The following is a 19,160-nucleotide window of genomic DNA, read 5'->3' on the forward strand; positions in this document are numbered from 1 at the left end:
CAAAAGGCACTGAAGAAGTTTGAGAGATGTGTGATATGTTTCTGTGGATTCCTGAAAATCCAACACCGTCTATTTGCAGAACAAGCAAATTGAGATCAAAACAACCTGGGTCCTTGTTATTCAAGTGACTGTCACAAAATCCCTTCCTGCAACCAAGCCTCCCCATGTTTAGCATTACATATGATTTCAAAGGAATAAATTAGGAAAAAAACTGCATCCACTAGTATTGACAAAGAGTCAGAGGGGATTAATAGGAATGTTTTACCGCAATTTGTTTTGATTTAGAATATGCAGTTGAAAAGGTTGAGGTTCCAAAGAGAATTTGAAAAAAACATTGAAAAACTGCTAACAATTAGGCGGAGTCTTGATTCTTGATCCTCCAAAATATTCCGCATGGAATTTAAATTGGAGGTGGCGAAGGGTGGATTTAAGAACGATCTCACCCTGAAACGTCGAATGTTTATTCCTCTCCATTGATGCTACCTGACCCACTGAGTTCCTCCAAGATTTTATGTGTGTTCCTCTGCGTGTGTAACTACCTGGACCACCCCTTCAGTGGGTGGCCGTGACCAATCAAGTGGTGCATTTCGTGGATGGGCTCTGAAGGTACCAATGGGAAGACACATTCCCAATCAATGAAGGGCTTTGTTTTTGCCAGCGAGTCCAATAGGCATCGAGCAGGTACAGCCAATAGCATTGCACCTTTGCGGAGTCGGCCAATCGGCGCAATAACGAGATCTTTAAACCGCACACGGGAGCACAACGCCCGATCCTTCCGCCGTTTTGAAAACATGAACTCTGGTGCCTCAGTGCATGTACCGTAACCGCCATCCCCCCCGTGGGTTCATCCACACGTCTAACAGGAGTGTGTGTTGCGGCGGTGGGGTTGGGGGGCTGGCGCGCTGGGAGGGAGGCGAGGCGTCGGTGGGACTAATTTTCACGCGGCTGGCTTTGTGTTGGTGAGGCGGCGCGAGGCTCGGTGGAGCTCGGGTCCGCTCGTTCCTTGTCCGCCGCCGTCTTCAGACTGGGCTGGAGGGCAGTCCGGAGGGAGGGACGGAGGAGCGGTCGGCCCGCCTCCTACTCATCCCTGCTCCAGTGTGCGTGTGCGCGGCTGTCGGAGGCCTGGCCGTGCTGAGGGGCGGTGGCGATAGCGGCGGCCGACGCTGGGATTGCCCCGGCCCCCCTCCCCCTCCCCAGACCCCTAACCCCCCTCCCGGCCCACTCTTTGTGTCCGGATTGCTCGCTCGCTGGCCCCTGTCAGGCCGCAGTCATGTGGGTCTTCTCTGAGTTCATCCCGCCGCCCGAGTGTCCGGTGTTCGAGCCCAGCTGGGAGGAATTCAACGAGCCGCTCGCCTACATCAACAAGATCAGGCCCATCGCCCAGAGGAGCGGTATCTGCAAAATACGCCCGCCTAAGGTGAGCCTCGCTCCCTCCCCCTCCCCTCCCCCCCACCCCCGAAGTTGGGTACAAGTGCTGGGTTGATGTGGTCGGGCCTGGCCTCCTGCTCACGGTCCCCTTCGGTAGGCAGCAGGAGCTGGCCAGTTGGCCCTGTGCTACAGAGCACGAACAGCACTAGGCCATTCGGCCCGGAGCCTGCTTCGCCATTCTGCTAGATCATGGTTCATCGCCTACTGCGGCACCGTTTTTGTGAACCATCCCTTCAACTTCGTCAGTCGCTGTTTTGAATGCAGTCGGTGTCTTAATTCTCCACTGCCGTGGTTAGAGAATTCAAAGGGTTCACAACCCCCATTTCAGTCCTTTACCCCGTATTCTGCGACTGACCCCTAACTTTAGACTGGAGAATTAGCCTCCATGTCTCCATCCTGTTCAGTCCTTGAAAAAAATTGTCTGCTCAATGAAATCACCCCTTATTTTTCAAAACTTCTGGGGAATACAGGCCCGGGCTATTTCAATCTTCCTTCGTGAGGCTGATTTACTATCCTGAGAAACGGGTGTATTTTCACTGCTCGCTCTATCAATAGCCTGTAGGTCATTCTGGGGAATGCATTGTGGGAAGGCAAATGGAGGAGAGTATTTGAAGGGTAGATGTGTTACCTATCTAAGTCTTGACAAAGAGCTGTGGAAGTTGCCTCCGATGTCAGTGTCCTGGACTCCATGGTCAAAATCATGTTTTAACCAGTGTGAGCATCAAATCTGCACGGTGATAAATGCAGTTTAGATACAGTCCATGCTATGGGTTCCGAAAAGTTGAGCAAATCAGAAAAGCAAAGAACCATATTCCATGCTGGAAATACTCAGCAAATTGTGCATCTTCTGTGGAGAGAAAAACAGCTGATGTTTCACATTGATGACCTCTCATCATGAGATGCTGCCTGAGCTGCTTATGATTTCTATCATTTTCTATTGTGTAAAAAGCTTCAGCTCCCAGTGCAGCTTTATGGTTTTGAGGGTTACACTTCTATGGCTAAGTTTGAATAGAAGTGTAATGTGATAACTTGGTATTGTTTTGGCGATGATTGTCATGGGTACTGGTGATATTGCTCTGCTGTTTTATGAGTGTGTTGCTGATCAGTCTTTACTAATATTCTTTTACCATTAAAGGAGGAGTTGGCATTCTTCCCTTAGGTTGCTGAAGGAAAATTAGTTTGGCAAGTGCTTTTCAGCTCAAGGTCCTCCTGCCTGGCAGCATTCTCAAAGATGTTCTCTGGAGTGTCTCTGTTGTCACATCCAGAAATGGTTCTATTGCCAAGATTGAACTGTGTATTTTTGATATGAGCTCTCAACAAATAAAATTATCTTCCTTGCCTCCTAAGTCTCCTTATGTGTTGGTTCATGTGAGGACACCAAGGAGAGATTTTAACAACATTCAAAAAATGCTTTAACACTGTCCTTCAGAGTAATTAAAACATGACATCTTTGTGTGGTTTTGATTTTTTTTTTGTGTGCTTTATTTTATGGAGTTGGGCTTGAATGTTTAAGGTTCTGACTTGGGTGAGAGCTTGATTTACTGGGCAGCAGCATCACACAGTGGCATGAAAATAGTTTATTAGGATTATTAAGCTGATGCTAGCTCTTTCCAATGAACTATTCGATCTGTACCATCCTCTGCCTTTCCTCAGGGTCTTGCAAATATTCTGATGGACTTGATTCATTGCTTTGAAACAAATTCTCTCATGCCTCCAGCTCAGAATAATCTATGATTTCATTCCTGGGGAAAATTGTACCTGACATTTCCATTGTTCTGTTTTAATTTGAATAAATCCGTTAGTTACTTTTGTAGTGGAAGTAATTTCTGCTTGGGTATTTTGAATCATAAAATTGTTGTGATCATTTGGTCTGAGTCACAATCAAATAATACTGTTTCATTCTATTGCTCTTTTCCAAAAAGCTCTCAAAATTATTTCTGCTCAGATCAAATTCCCCCATTGAAAATTGTTGAAGATTCCTTTTCCTCTGCTCTTGAGTTTATGTCCTGGCATTTGCTTTCTATTATATGCCCTTAGCTAACCAAACTACTTGGGGCACGCCACAATTCCTGGTATTACTTTGCTAAATCTTGTTTGAAAACACTCAAAGGCATTGATATTCTAAGTCAAAAATTGGAAACAATGGTAAAGGAAATTTAAAAAAACTCCCCCCATGCTAGAAATCAGCATAAACAGAAAATGTTGCAAGTGCTCAGAAGGTCAGATGGCATCTCTGGAAAGGTCAAAATGATAACTCAGATTTTGTCCAGCCTACAAAGTATTTCCAGCATTCGCTCTGTTTTGAATAGGATGCAGTAGCCCAGATGAAGCCATACCAATAATTTACCAAGGTTTAGCTCAATTTTCTTTGTTTTTCAACTGTCCCTATTAATGAACCCAAACATGCACAAGTTTATTTTTCTAACTCTGCAACATCTGGCACCTGGAAATATTTTATCATCCCCCGTGTCCATTTTCCTTGCAACCCACTAAGTGCCATTTAGTTTATTATCCCTCTTTTTCCTGCTGAAAGATATTTTTACTGCATAAGAGAACATCAATCTGTAACCATTTTGTGAACTTATTAACACTCCTGATCTGTTACTATGTTTTTCATTTATTATATTTTTAAATCTTTGTGTCATCTGCAGAATTTAATATTTGGTTTTTTTATACCCAAGAACATTTTGGGGATGCTTCTGCCCAGCCTGGAATGGAATTTTCTCCATTGTGCCTCAAGACAGTTTTTATTCTCATAGCCATTGTCAATCTCCCCCCCCCCCCCCAAATTTTCTGCCAAGTTTTGTGTATTATTAAATGCCTTTTATTGTCACTGCTTCAGTCAAGTTTGTAAAATGGAATTTGCCTTTTAATTCTAAGCAATTATCATTGTGAGATCTCAAGTTTTCTCTGCACTGGGTATTCTGTCAGAGTTCATGCCTTTGAACAGTTCTCCGACATTGTTCTGATGTTTAGGAAGGGTGTGAATAGGTTAGACTATAAATTAGTAACTCAGACTAATTTGAGATTATCTTTAGAGTTTATGCAGTTATGACAATAACATAATAAATGTGTTGAAACGGTTGTGTGGCCTATGACAAGTATAACATTAGATACTGTATTAGATAGGTGTGCATTTGTGCCTTTTCTGACATTTTGCTGACAGCATTGAAAAACATTTGGAATCTGTTCCACCATTCAGATGGCAGGGAGCGTTAGGCTAAAATATTTTATCTTTTTAAACTTTATTTCTAAAACAGACATCCCTTTTTTAAGTGCTTAAATGAATCACAAACCATTAGACCACACAAAGCCAAGTAACAAGCTGATTTTTGCATTTCCAAACTCCTGTCATAATTCCTGAAAGCCCCTTGTGTCTTTTCGTGTAAAGTTCTTGTTCATGTGTTTAAATATCATTCTGGTATGTTTTAGTATCAAAGAATTAAGGCTGAAGTGGGCATTTCGGCTCATCTAGATTTGAGGTTTCCCCTCAAGCTCACAGTGACCATTTTCACCACTCCTTCGAGTAGCTTGGAATATATCCACTCTACAAATGTGTTTTTTTTTCTTCTCATGTGAATCTTTGACTTTTGAGCTGTTTGATCTGTGAAAAGACTTTTCTGTTTTTCCTGTCCTAAATTGGTCATAGATTGTACATCTTGTAAATGTCTATTCAACTTTCATAACTGTATCCTGGTAAATCTCATCTGTACCCTCTGGCTCGTCAGATTTTTAAAAGCTTGGATGAGAAAGTTCAAAGATTGATTTATTAAAGTATACAACTCTGAAATTCTTATTCTCTGTGAAGACAACAAACTCGGCTTCAGTTGTCAAAACTGATATCTGTTGTCACTGCAACCATTTTCAATGTCGTAAGGATATTTCACATATTTCCTAATTGGGCCAAGTGACTAAAACATATCTTAAATTTCAATATAACTTTTTTTTTGCTCAGTACAGAAGGTTTCTCCAAAGATTTATGCTTGTAATTGCATGTTACTGTTGGCTGACCTGGTATAATTTTGTAATTAGTAATTAGTTTATTAATGTCACTCATATTGGAAAAACTATGTTGGCATACCATCCATACAGATTGCTCAATATGTAAGTACATTGAGGGATAAGAATAATGTGGATTATAGTGTTATAGTTACAGAAAATGCAGTAGACAAAGTTGCAAGACTATGATGTGGTCAATTGAGAGATAAGTTGCTCATCTTTATCATGAGGTCCATTCAAGAGTCTTGTAACTGTGGGTTAGAAGCCTGGTCTCTCTCTTTCAAGATTTCATAGCTTCTCCTTGATGGAAGGTTGGAGAAGTAAAATTTACTGGAGTGGAAGGGGTTATTTGGTTATGCTTTCCCCAGGCGGCTGAAAGTGTAGACAGTCAATGGAGGGGAGGCTGTTTTCCTTGATAGAATGGGCTGTGTACATAACTTTACAATTTCTTGCTGAGTTGGGTAAAGTAGTCGCCGTAGATACTGGATAGGTGAAGACCATTGCAGACACGCCAATTTTCTTGGCCTTCTGAGGAGGTTGGTGTGCTGGTATTGCCTTTGCTCAGTAATCTTCAGTTTCTCTTTGCTCTTTTTACCAAAGCTTATAATTTCATGTCATTCAATTTTGTTTTTCAATTAGGTCCTCTCATAGCCCCTTGCTCAAAGGAAAAACACACATGTTTTTCATCCAGTCTCTCATTACTGGAACCTGGTAAATTTTGTCTCTGTGTAATATGGTGATCAAAATTACAATACTCTAGCTATGACTAGTCAGAGCTTTAGTGCTTGGATTTTATAGTCCAACTTTATATTCATGCTCTGACAGATGAAGGTCTGTATCCCAATTGCTTTTATCACTGGCTTGTCTTCCTGTGCTGCTATCTTTGGGGATCTCTGGGCTCGTACTCTGGCTTTTGTACTTTTACTAAGGCTTTTCTGTGGTACTTCCCGGAGTCCTGCCATAAACAGCAACACCAATTTTTGTCTGATCTACAACCTTATTAATTATGTATACTTTATTGTCACCAAACAATTGATACTAGAATGTACAATCATCACAGCGATATTTGATTTTGCGCTTCCCGCTCCCTGGATTACAAATCAATAGTAAATATTAAAAATTTGAATTATAAATTATAAATAGAAAATGGAAAGTAAGGTAGTGCAAACAAACCCGAGAGGCAGGTCCGGATATTTGGAGGGTACGGCCCAGATCTGGGTCAGGATCAGTCAGCAGTCTTATCACAGTTGGAAAGAAGCTGTTCCCAAATCTGGCCGTATGAGTCTTTACATTAATGAGCCATATTAATGTAAATTTTATCCTGAGAAGTGCAAAGTGATGCATTTTAAGAAGTTAAACCATGCCAGGACACCTGGGAGGTGTTGTAAAGCAGGGATTTGAGGGTAGAAGTACATAATTACCAGAGAGTGGTGACACAGACAAAATGGCGAAGAAGGCTGATGACATGCTTGCTTTCATCAGTCAGGCACTAAGTACAAGAATTGGGACAACATGTTACAGCTGTACAAGATGTTGGTGAGACTTCACCTGGAACATTTTGTCCTTCTGGTTGCCATACTGTAGAGGAATATGGCTAAATTAAGAGAAATGGTAATTTTCTTGCACAGAAGGTGGAGGCATGTGTAACAAGCTGACAGAGGAATTGTTAGAGGTAGTTGTAATTAGAATGCTTAAAAGACATAACAGAAGTTTATAGGGAAGGTTTAGAAACAAATGCATGTGCAAGTGGGACTAGTCCAGTCAGGCACCCTGGTTGGCATGGCTAGGACTGGCCAACGGCATGCTGCCATGCTATATGGCTGCAGGAGTCTGGTACATCGTTGGTCACAGGCTTCCAATTACAAAAACAACCCTCCATTCTCATCTCCCCCCACCCCCCGTCACCAAACCAATTTGTCAGCTGGCTGTTGATTCTGTGGACTGCAACGTTCTGTCCCAATTTCCCATGTTGGAATTTGTCAAAGGCCTGAATGAAATTTGTATATGAACTACACCACCTTCTACAATATATTTTGTTACTCTTTCAACAAACAATGTGATCAAATACAACCAGATATCCCATCAACAAAGCTCTGCGGATTATGTGTGATGAATTGATGTATTTTCAAGTGTACATTAATTCTTAGCATTGGAGTATTATTGAATTAGTGGTGTAGTGGTATCTGCACTGGACTTCGAGGCAGTGGTCCTGGGTTTGAATCGGGCTGGCTCTGGGCATGCTTTCTATCTGTGCTAGATTGAGCATCAAGCTAGCAACTCTATCTCATTTAAAAAAAAAATACATTGCTAGAAGAAATGGCTCAGTTGCCCCCCGAAGTGCCGCAAGGCTCAGAAAGGAGCAACGATATTATCTAATGACTTTGCTGGCACTGAGGTTTGACTCAACAGTGTTTAATTATCTGGATTGTCCCTGCTTCCTTTTTTGAATAAAGATATTACATTTGCTGTCCTCTGGTCATCAGGCATCTCACCTGTCAGGGCCCTGGTGATCTCCTCCCTTCCCCCCACCCCCTCCCCGTTAGTGTGAGTAATATCTCTTTAGTCCTGGTTAATTTCTCCTTTATACCCAACAAAACATAAACATCACCCTTTTTAATGATGCTATACTCTTGAATATCAGCAACTGTGAGTGAATACAAATTGAAAGTATTAAAGTTTTAACCCATGTTTTTCAGCTGTGTAAATAGATTATCCCTTTTGTCCCCAACAAGTCTCACTCTTTGCCTGGTTATCTTATAAACTGCTTTGGGATTATTTCTAACTTTATAATCTCTCCTTTGGCATTCAGCTGGGTCCAAGTATTCCACCTCGACCAAGAAAAGTTTATGCATCATATTCGCTGGGAAAACACTAGATCCTTTTTCATCTCTAACTTTATTTTCCAATGATACTTTGCGGCTATCTTTCATTTCATTCTATACTGACATTATGGTATATGCCATTACAAAAAATAGCCAGACCTTTTTCTATATTTTCTAGTCATTTTTTTTCCAGATCTAATTACTTATTTTGACTTCCCAGTTTTACTTTCCTTAATGAATCTATGCTCAATGTTCTAGCTCTTTGCCAGTTTAAATCCTCCCCTACAGGAAATTACCTCTGAGTAAGTTGGTCCTGGCCCCACGGAGCCTTTTTTCCCCTATGCAAATCCCACTATTTAGAGTAGATCCAATACACCAGGAAACTAAAACACTCCCTCCTCCATATCCAGCTATGCATTCACTTAGATTTTTATTCTCATGGGTGTATGGCACTGGGAGTAATCTGGATATTACTGGTCTGAGGTTGTGTTTTGTAATTATTTCCCAACTGGGTTAATCCTGTTTTTTTTTTATTTAAAAAGCTATATTAGTATTGATATGGACCACTTCATTTGACTGTTCATCTGTTGCCCAGTGATGATACCTTTAACCTTGCCACCAGGGAGGCAGCAAACCATTCTAGATTTCTATCATAGAGATGTTTGCTTCTGTCCAACAATAAAATTCTCAGTAACTTTTGGTCTCTGGCTTTTCTGCTCCCTCCCAGTAAACTGTACTCTTGCTGCACACTCCAAGGAAACACTCTATTCAGAACCAAAAAAGCTGATTTCAGTGAGATGCTCTTGGGACATCTGAAATAAACTGCCCTGCTTTTTATTACTCTACCAGTTGCCTATTGTTCTTGCTGCACTCTTGAACAGCTGAAATGTTATAATGCAATACTTGGCCTTGTGGATGAAATGCACTGTCACCAGCTGTTGCTTGGGTCTCTCCATTGAAGACATTGCACCTGTGGTTGTCCAAGATATAGGAAATGAGTTGGCTTTCACATGTAGCATAGGACCTTGCATTCCATAGCTCTGAGTTGCTTGCTATGCTTCCTTTTGCTTTGTACACCCAGCAGACATCAGAATTTTATAAACTAAATTTAAATCCGATCCAATTCTTGTGAATGAATGCTATCAACTTTCATACCCCATCCCTATTCCCCCACTGCTCATTTTCCGTCACTGTCCTTATTTGAATAATAAGATATCCTGTGTCATCTGCACGTCAAGAAATGTGTTGGAGGAATTTTATTGACGTTTTTTATTCTCCCCACAAAAATTCATATTTCAAATTTTGGGTAGTGATATGCAAAATATATAAGGGTGAAATTCTGTAACCCAAGTGGTCATAATGCAGAGGTTGACTGTTTCTTGGAGCCAAGAATCATAACTGAACAATCTTCTGTTGGGATGGGAATCTGTTCTTGCCACACTTGTATTCCACATGTCAACTTATGCCTACAACTCAAACTTAGTTTTAATTCCTTCTTGGTTAGGGCCACATCGCTTCCAATCCCCTTTTTATGTTTATTTAGCCAGAGGGTGGTAAATCTGTTGAATTTGTTGCAACAGGCAGCTGTGGAAGCCTGGTCATTTAGGTGTATTTAAGGCATCGCGAAAGGTTATGGAGAGAAGTCAGGAGAATGGGGTTAAGAGGGAAATGGATCAGCCATGATAAAATGGTGGAGTAGACTTGATGGATTGAATGGCTTAATTTTGCTCCTATGTCTTGTGCTTGAACTTAATTTAGACCAAAAAGGCTCTGGCATGTTATTTAAGGCATTGCTTTTCTATGTGATACTGTTTTTGAAACTGAATAATGTGAGAATTTCTTTAAGTATGCTTTCACTTTGAGTTCAAGTAAGACAAATTATGGAAGAAATCTGATAAACCTTCGTATTTGGGTACTGGATTTGCTAATTTTGTGGACTATTTGATGTTCACATTGATGTACTTTATAATATTTTAATTCACTTTTCTTAGCTATCACACTATTATAATAAATTTCCTACTGAACCATTTATACTGAAAGAGAGAATGGGAACTGGAGCCAGGATTGATAGCAATACTGTAATGACCTAACTAGAGTTCTATGAAGTTGCAATGTAATTCCATGACTTTTTAAACTGTCTTGATTAATATAGACAAGCATGTCATACACTTTATTTTTACCATGCTTTCAACATTGTGGCCATTTTCAGGGAGCTCAATGAACATTACCTGGTTTTTCAGGTACAGGTTGTACAGTGGATGGTGTTTGTGGTTTGCTGTATTTTGTGCTCCTTTGCGAGGGAACAGTGCAAAACAATTTTTCAGCTGATGAAATGGGGCAGTGACAAGTGTTAGCAAATGAACAATTGATGTTTATTCTATTGTGACCTTTGTTTCATTGGGCTAGGTGATCAGTCATAAGTCAGTAGGTCACCTAAAATATGCTTTTGTTTTGTTGCAAAGGCAAAATTTGGTGAGAATGTACTTTTGAAGAACAGTAGAAAAAAACACATTCCCTTGGAATGGGAAGTATGTAGTCTGCATGTGGTTGATGTTTCATGTGCAAAGCTGTTCTAGTCTTGTATACTATAAGTTGTTTATTGCAACAGGCAAGTGAACAAGCGCTGCTGACAGTTAACAAGTAAGGAGAGGTGTTGTAAAAAGGTAAACTAAAATACTAATGAAACTAACAGAATCCTGAACAAAGGAGAATAAAACTTGGAAGTGAAATCAGGAAGCTGTCATTATAAAAAGATGAAAATCTAGGACACCTGAATCACTCAGCATTTTCAAAGGTGACATTTCTAGATTCTTTTCAGGTATTTAGATTGAGGTGCAAGGCAGTATGCTTTAACCAAAGAACACAACGGTTTTGAGTTGAATCATGTTAATAATCTCATGTTGTAATCTCACATTTTGATCACTTTTTGTTATTGATGAATTCCATCTGCTTATTTTTTTCACAGCCCAGGTATTCTGCTTAAGTCAGCATGAGTCCTCTCCTTCAGTAATAAGACATGTACATCATTGGAGCAGCAGAACACTAGTAAGCTTGAGTGTACGGTTGAGTTTTGTTGTCAAGCATGTTGGCTACTGGCCTTGTGTTATCCTTTTTCTGCTTTAAAAATGAAACTGGGCATTAGGCAGATACTGGTATGTTATCTCAGTTTAATATTTAGTATTTCTGTTGTATCCTCTGTGTTCATTGGATCAATTAGCACAGACAAAATCTTCCATTAGGATTGCATGTTCATACAACTTGGAGGCTGGCTGCTTTCTTTTGAACTGGAGATCTAATACGTCTGGAATTTGTTGGTGGTTTGAGAATAAATTTGCCTGCTTCTGTTTGTATTGCTGTGAGCACTAAGGCTTTTTGCCTATACATTGAATTTCTTAAAACACAAGATATTCTGCAGATTCTGGAAATCTGGAGCAACACTCATAAAATGCTGGAAGAACTCAGCAGGTCAGGCAGCATCAATGGTTGATACTGGGTTTCAGAAATCCCATTTATGGGGGAAAGGTACAGACAGCCTTTGTTGTTTAATGGCTTGGTGGGCTATTTTGATAGTCACTGTAAGATGAGCTGTGTTACTGCAGACTTGAAATCACCTATAAATTATAAAGAACAAATATGGATTTCCTTCCAGAAATGTTTAGTTTATTATCTAATAGCTTTGTAACTTAAGTTAAAATACATGGATATTTTACAGTTGATATTTAATATAGTTAAAAATAATTTCAAATAATGGTATTATTTGATTGAGTGGGGTTTGCTTTATTTATAGTGTGCTGTCACATTAAATGAGTTACTTATTGTGACTGTTTTGCCTGTGAATGTTGCATACAATTTACACAACACAAATTCATACAAAGCGTGCAAGATAAATGGAGAGTGATTACAAACGTGTTCAACTGTGCGATAGAGCTATTAGTCTGGGGCACTGAGGATTTCACCACCTTTGGCATTGTGGTGAGGTGACAAATAGTGTTGTCCTGCACACTAATTATATTGTCTATTGTCCACCAGTATCTACCAGAGACAGAATTTTGTTTATATATAATGCCAAATTACAATAATTATCAGCATGCAATTACCTGTGTGCCCACCCCCCCCCCAACTTCTTAGCTAAAGTTCAGCCCTTTATTGTTTCCAGAACTCGACATTCTTCCAATTATAAGCTCTAGTACATTTGTCCGTCTGTTTGAGTGTGCCATAGGGGACTTGGCATTTTCTCTGCAATGTTCTCATTAAAGCCCCCTCCCTTCATGTGACCATGTTGAGAAAAGCAGTTTTGAAGAGTTCAGTGATTCGCTCCGATGGATTTTAAAAAAATATTTCTATCTTTTTCGAGACTGTCATTGAAGGATTTAACTAATAAGTATTGTGGTCCTGTGACCTTATTTTTAGTTTGCAGTAGCGTTAATAATGTGGCAGTGGAGTGCTTTGGGATCTTGGACTATATTTAAGATGCTATAGGACAAGTTAAATAATATCATATGGCCTCAGTACAGTTTATCTTAAACCATTACTGATTTTGGATCACACATATTTTAAAAATATTCAGATAACATACCACTGAGGTTAGGGAAGTATTATGGAAGGTGTTGGAAGTGGGTGTGCAATTTTAAAGACCTTTTTGCACCACAAAGCTCTAGAAACCATGAAGTTTTTATTTATATTGTGATATGTAGAGCATGACAATATATACATAATAAGCTCTATACAAAGTAATGAGAAAATAACAATTTAAGGTGTTAGTTTTGATGTATAAATATTAACCAGAACTGCAGAGCTAACTCTTTTCAGCATTTGTGTCAAAGGATGATGCCATCTCAGAAAGAAGCATCTCACGTCACACCATTCATTCAACAAGCACTGATCTGTCAGTCAAGATTATCTACTCTGCATTGGGATTCAAACTTAAGCTGTCTGATTTAGAAAAGAGTGTGCCACTAAGTAGCAACTGACAACTTAATATGGAATGCTGTGTTATTGATTGAATTGCGGAGTTAAGTTTAAGGAACTTGGGGCTCCAGCATGTGCATGTCCCCCTTCCATCAAGGATGCCTTCAAAAGGCTTGCCTAAAGAAGGTGGCGTCCATCATTAAGGATTCCCACCACCCAGGTCATGCTGTCTGCTCTTTACTGCTATTAGAGGGAAGCTACAGGAACCTGAAGATCCACACTCAATGTTCCAGTAACAGCTTCTTCACCTCTGACATCAGATTTCTGAATGCACGATGAATCCATCCACTATTTTTGCTCTCTTTTTGCACTACTGATTCAAAACATTTAATACATATTAATATATTTACTGTAATTTATTGTATATTTTATGTATTGCACTGTATAGCTGCCATAAAACAACAACTTTCCTGACATATGCCGGTGCGCTCAGACACAGTGACTTCAACAGGTCCAACCAAAGGTGTTATTGTCTGTTTTAAATGTAATTAGTTAGGATTGCAAGTCCCTGCTGTGCATTAAGAACTTACAGTACTGTAGGTTTACCAATCAATGAGCTGCTCTTTGGAGAAACTGAAGGAGTTGGACATGGTGCGGACTATGTTGCTGCATGCTACAGAGGGTGTTAGAGTCAGTGTGTGGAGTGGTGTGCAGTCTAGCAGTGAGTGATTGTCTTGGTTGCTTTTCTTGTGATTGCGAGGACCTGTTGGACATTGGTATTGTGGAATGCTACAAGTTTGTTTCACTTGTTTATTGGCGGGGTCAATGGTGGGGGAGTTGCGTGCCCTTGGTTGTAGTGAGGTCTTGGCCTCAAGCTGTGGTATCACCTGTTTGCAGCTGCCCTGGAGAGAGGCATCAGAGTTGGTGCTGGAGGTGTTGTGGCATGGCATCAATAGTGGTGGTGTCGTGCTGCCCTCCAGTATTTGCTTGGCATAGATGAGCTTTATTATGTTGAATTGCAGACAGCTACAATATTCATGGACTCGGGGACTTGGACTAGTTTTTTGTGTGAGTGACTGAATTTTGCAACTATCTTATATGTGCCTTTTGCTATGTATGACTGTTAGTACTGTTTTGTGTACCATGGCCTTGGAGTAATGCTTTTTCATTTGGCTGTATTCATGGATAGCCCTATATGGTTGAATGACAATTAAACTTAAACTAGATGTCAGTGATAAGTCTGATTCTGAAATAATATACAGTGAACTTGACAATTGATAAATGCTGAGAATTGAATATTATTAAATTTTCTGTTTAGCATTTGAAGATATGTGGTAATTTTTGCTCAAGATTGAAGTTTCAATTCTTGTTTTTCAGGACTGGCAACCGCCTTTTGCTTGTGAGGTGAAAAATTTTCACTTCACACCAAGAATTCAACGACTCAATGAGCTGGAGGTGAGAGGGAATTTGCATTTCTGGGGAAGCCTGAACAGATTGTTGTCGTATAATTTTTTCCTTCACTTAAATGTGTATGTTGCCTGTTCCTTTTCTTCATCTGCTTCTTGTAAGTCAGCTCCATTATTAGGAACCTCTTTCAGAGAGGGGTGGGGATGGATGCTGGTAAGGTAGACTGGTTCAAAGAGGAGAGAGAATAGTTAACAGCATTAACTCTTGTAACAAAGTTGAATGGTCAGTAAGTAGTTCAGTGGGAGTAGGGGGTCTCTTGGAGAAGATGCATTTGTAGAGAGTTTGGGAGCAAGACAGAAGAGAACTAAAGTTTGGGACTACAGCTGTGAAGAACTTGTAAGTTTGCCACAGTGGCCAAGGAGTGAAAATACAGAAATGGGCTATTTAGCCTAGGTGTTTTATGCTGGTATCTATGCTCACACAGCCTCCTATTTCCTCCTTGCACTGAAACATCCCAATATGTTCTCTTGTGCTCATCTTCCTTTCCCATGCTAATCTAGCTTAACCTGAAATATAATTATACAAGTTAGATCAATATTCTTCATAGCTGTGGCTCACATTCTTACCAGTAATGTCATTGAATTATATAGCATGGTTGCAGGATATTTACCCATCTGATGCTGGCTGTGGTTTGTATAGGTAGCAGACCACTCAGTTCCATTTGCCTAATCTTTTCCCATGGCCCTGCATAATTAATTCCCTTGAGTACGTAAGTATTTCCTTTCACCACTTGTGAGCAGCAAGTTCCGGATCATCACTATATAAAATAAGTTCTTTGCATCACTTTGTATCTCTTGTCCAACCTTCTTAAATGTCCCTAACTCTTGGTATCATCCAGTGCTTTTTATTGATTTCTCAGGCTTTTTGTTCCCATCCTTTTCTGTCATTAAGGTGACAGCGAACCAACTTCTTGAACCACCGAAGTCCATCTGCTAATAGAGAAAGTTTCTCTTAGCTTCAGTTTTGCTCTGCATCTTGATCAAATCATTTAACTTCTTTGATCCAAGGTGTAGCATGTTCCACATGTAGTTTGTCAGAATATCTTCACTCTTCCAGTTTTGTTCTCCTGTACATCGCCAAATTTACTGTTTCACCATTGGCAGTTACCCTTGAACTGCCAGTGCCATAAGCTTTGGAATTCCTTTCCTTAACTTCATCTCTGGCACTTCCCTCATTAAAGTATTCTCTAAAATGTTTCTGCCAGGGACCTTTCCAATTTTCTGTATTTTTCTTAATGTGTGGCTTGGAAGCATTTTTTTTTGTTTTTATAACATTCCTGTGAAGTATGTATCTTAATGCCAAAGATGATAAGAGAAAATTGTGGCATGAAGATCTTCCGGGTAAAGATGTAGGACTGTCTAGTTGTGGAGTAAAGATGTAGGGTTGTTGAATAACTTTAGCTAAAATGTATGAAGAATACTTCTTATAATACAGTAATCGTGCTTGTTCATATCTAAGCACATTTTCTTTAACGAAAGAAAGTCCAACGTGCATTGGATTTTGCAGGCAGTGTTCTGACTTGGTTTTAAAATCCACTGTTTCAAACTGGATTTAATCTTGTGATCCTGAAGTTTACTCTATTGAATGTGTTTAAAATCTGATTTGTTATGTAAAACTCAGCAGTCATTAAAACACAATTGATGCTTATGGGGGTATTGCAAATTAATAAATGAGTTAATTATGCTCATTGCTTATAAGGACATTAATGAATACGTTGCTTTGTGGATGGTTAGTACTTTTACAGTCAAGGTGACAGGTTCTTGTATGTTGGGTCATTGAGAAAAGCTTATGAAGAGAGTGGTCCTGTTCATGTTTGCTCTTCTTAACTACTTCTAACCGTGTCAGTTTGAGTGTGTCTTAGTGGCCTGCTCCTATGATTAAGTTCAGCTCAGTGAAGGAATTTAGGATAGAAATTACAGTATATTCAGTTTCACAACTGAAACATCAGTAGACTTGAATATTTGGCCTCGCATCCAACATGTTCAGCTGGGGTTTCTGTAGGGTGCCAAAGTCAATATTGAGGTAGAGTGGGAGTCAAAGGGGATGGTGATATGTAGTGAGGCCTATGGAGATTGAATCAGGCACCAGGACTTTGCTCCCTTCACTGAAATCCAAAGAGTGGCTTGATCCTCTGTTCCAATGTGTTCCTCTGGCTTCTGGTAATACAAGCTTTGAGTAGTTCCACTGGCAGAAGGATTGGTGGTAAATGATTCTACTCTAGATCTGCAGCTCTGCCTGAATCATTTGAACTATTTCATTTGCAGTGCTCTAAAACTGACTCATAATAAGTCAGCAACAGCACCAGGAACAGGTGGAGAGTAAGAAATGGCAAAGCCCAGACCCCCTCACTGCTTTTGTATTGCATCTGAAGAAAAATATTTTGTGCACACAGTTGCCAGTGGTGGGGTAAAGGAAATTTAGTGTATGCAAGAGGTTGGAATGGGAACACTAGAAATCAGAGTTGTATGTCTGGTTGAAATTGAAGATTGGGGTTGAAAAGCACATGGAATGCTGTTATAAAAAGAAAAAAAACATTTTCCACCCGAAAATGAGTGAATATTGCAGTAATTAAATGCTGATTAAAGTAAAATTGACTAACTTTTCAGTGGTTTAATATCCTTCATGTAAGTTGTATGTAGAAAATACAATATTAAAAGTAATGTTGGTAGGAATTGATCTGTCATATAATAGCTGAGTGTTGGATCTTGCTTTGTGTTATGTTATGAACCAACTGACTTTAATGTCCAAAATAATAGACAAAAATGAATAATCTTGTTTCAATTCTTCAACGTAATGATTTCTTTTGTGTTTTTGTCAATTTTAGATTATGCTGTATGCTCATGACTTCATAACAAAAATGTTTTCTGGAAATTAATGTAACATTTTAAGGAATGACATGGTATTTAGATTTTCAGTTATATTCTTTACTGAACAATATTATGTTGTATGCTTTCAGGCACAGACCCGGGTGAAGTTGAACTTTCTAGATCATATTTCAAAATTCTGGGAACTGCAGGGATCCACTCTGAAAATCCCACATGTTGAGAGGAAAATGTTGGATTTGTACACACTCAGTAAGGTCAGGCATTCATCCCACTTCAAAGAAATAGTTTGTATTTTTTCTCTGAACTGTCTATATGATTACAGCAAAATTAAAACACTGAAGTTTAGTACCTTGTTCCAACCCACCCATGGCCTTATTTATCCACATAAGGTAGGCTATTTCCCTTAATTCTCATTTGGCCACCTTTGCAACTCATTCTTATTTCCTTCCAGTTTCAGTCCTATTCCAGTGTGACTGCTGACAAACTAAGTTTTCCTTGGCACCCTCATGCTATTTTTTTTTTTAACAATAAGCTGTTTCCACTTGACTATTTGGCTCGCTCCCCACCCCATTACAAATCCATCATTGATGAGCAAGGAGGTAGAAGTTTACCATGACTAGAAGGGTAGGCAGCATTGAAATTCCTGCAAGTTCAGCTGCGATCTCAAATGTCAGTCAAATTGAGGGGTCCTCACATAAATGCAAGATGGTGTGCGAGGCAGATGAATTGAAGGCAGAATTAAATGTGGAAGTAGATTTTTGGCCAGTATTGAAACATGTCTTAGAGAGGCAGCCCTTGTTGCTTAACGTGCCTAGTTACAGAATTTTCAGATGAGCTTGAGGATAAAAACAGTGGTGAGTGGCAGTAAAAATTAAATAAATAAATCCATAGCTGTCAGAAGGGATGGTCTGTTAGAAATATGCTGGTCTAGAGTTAGGTAAGGAGTTAAATCCTGTTTCTAGGACATCTCTCTTCTATTTCAACTGTTCTTTAATGAAACGGTGCCACATTGATCATCCAGTCCAGGTCCAGTTCTTTTCATCCTCTAACCTGTTGCTGCTGGACTATTGGTTGCCACTGTATCATCTGTTTTCTACTTCACTATGTGTGTGGCATGTTCGTACTCAGTAATTAGCTCACTTGGGTACAGAGGAGAGTGGAATTGATTGGTCCCATTCATTCATAGAAGAACTTCAGTCCCTACATGGGATCTGTGGGCTAATCAATGAGGTTTTTCTCTCTCTAAAACCAATACTCTTAATTTTATGGTAACAATCATTTTCTGTGCATGCTGAGCCAAGTTGCTGTTGGAGATGTCTTGGGGTGGACCCATTCCTCCTTATCTCAGCTTGTCTGTCAATTGTAATTTTATTTTTGTTGAGACCTTGGCTCTTAGAAAAGCAAACTTAGATTCCCTTCCCAAGGAAGGATCCTTGATCCATTCCCTTTTTCACAGATGTTGCATGACTAGTTATTCTTCCAGCATTTTCTGTACTTGTTCTCAAATTATGCATATTAGTAGTGAAGCTGAGAAGATGATCTCCAATACCCCATGGTCTAGATACATAGAATAGCACTGGAATAAGCCATTCGTCTCATGATGCCTGTGCCAACCATGATGCAAATTTAAATTATCCCATCTACTTGCACATAGTCCATACTTTTCCATTCCCAGCCTCTTAAGCATTGCTATTGTATCCACTTGTACCAC

At 39.7% G+C, this 19,160-nt stretch overlaps 1 protein-coding gene across 1 annotated transcript in view; it reads left to right on the forward strand.

Moving 5' to 3' along the window:
- The first annotated feature begins 952 nt into the window (after positions 1-952).
- Positions 953-19,160, forward strand: part of kdm5a (lysine demethylase 5A) — a 172,831-nt gene continuing 154,623 nt past the window's right edge. Inside the window, exons 1-3 of the mRNA XM_072268102.1 lie at positions 953-1,417; positions 14,535-14,612; positions 17,581-17,703. Coding sequence (XP_072124203.1) covers positions 1,271-1,417; positions 14,535-14,612; positions 17,581-17,703 — 348 coding nt within the window. The 5' untranslated portion in view covers positions 953-1,270. The remainder of the gene's footprint in view (positions 1,418-14,534; positions 14,613-17,580; positions 17,704-19,160) is intronic.

This window comes from Mobula birostris, chromosome 9, assembly GCF_030028105.1.
Source record: "Mobula birostris isolate sMobBir1 chromosome 9, sMobBir1.hap1, whole genome shotgun sequence".
Lineage (NCBI taxonomy): Eukaryota > Metazoa > Chordata > Chondrichthyes > Myliobatiformes > Myliobatidae > Mobula > Mobula birostris.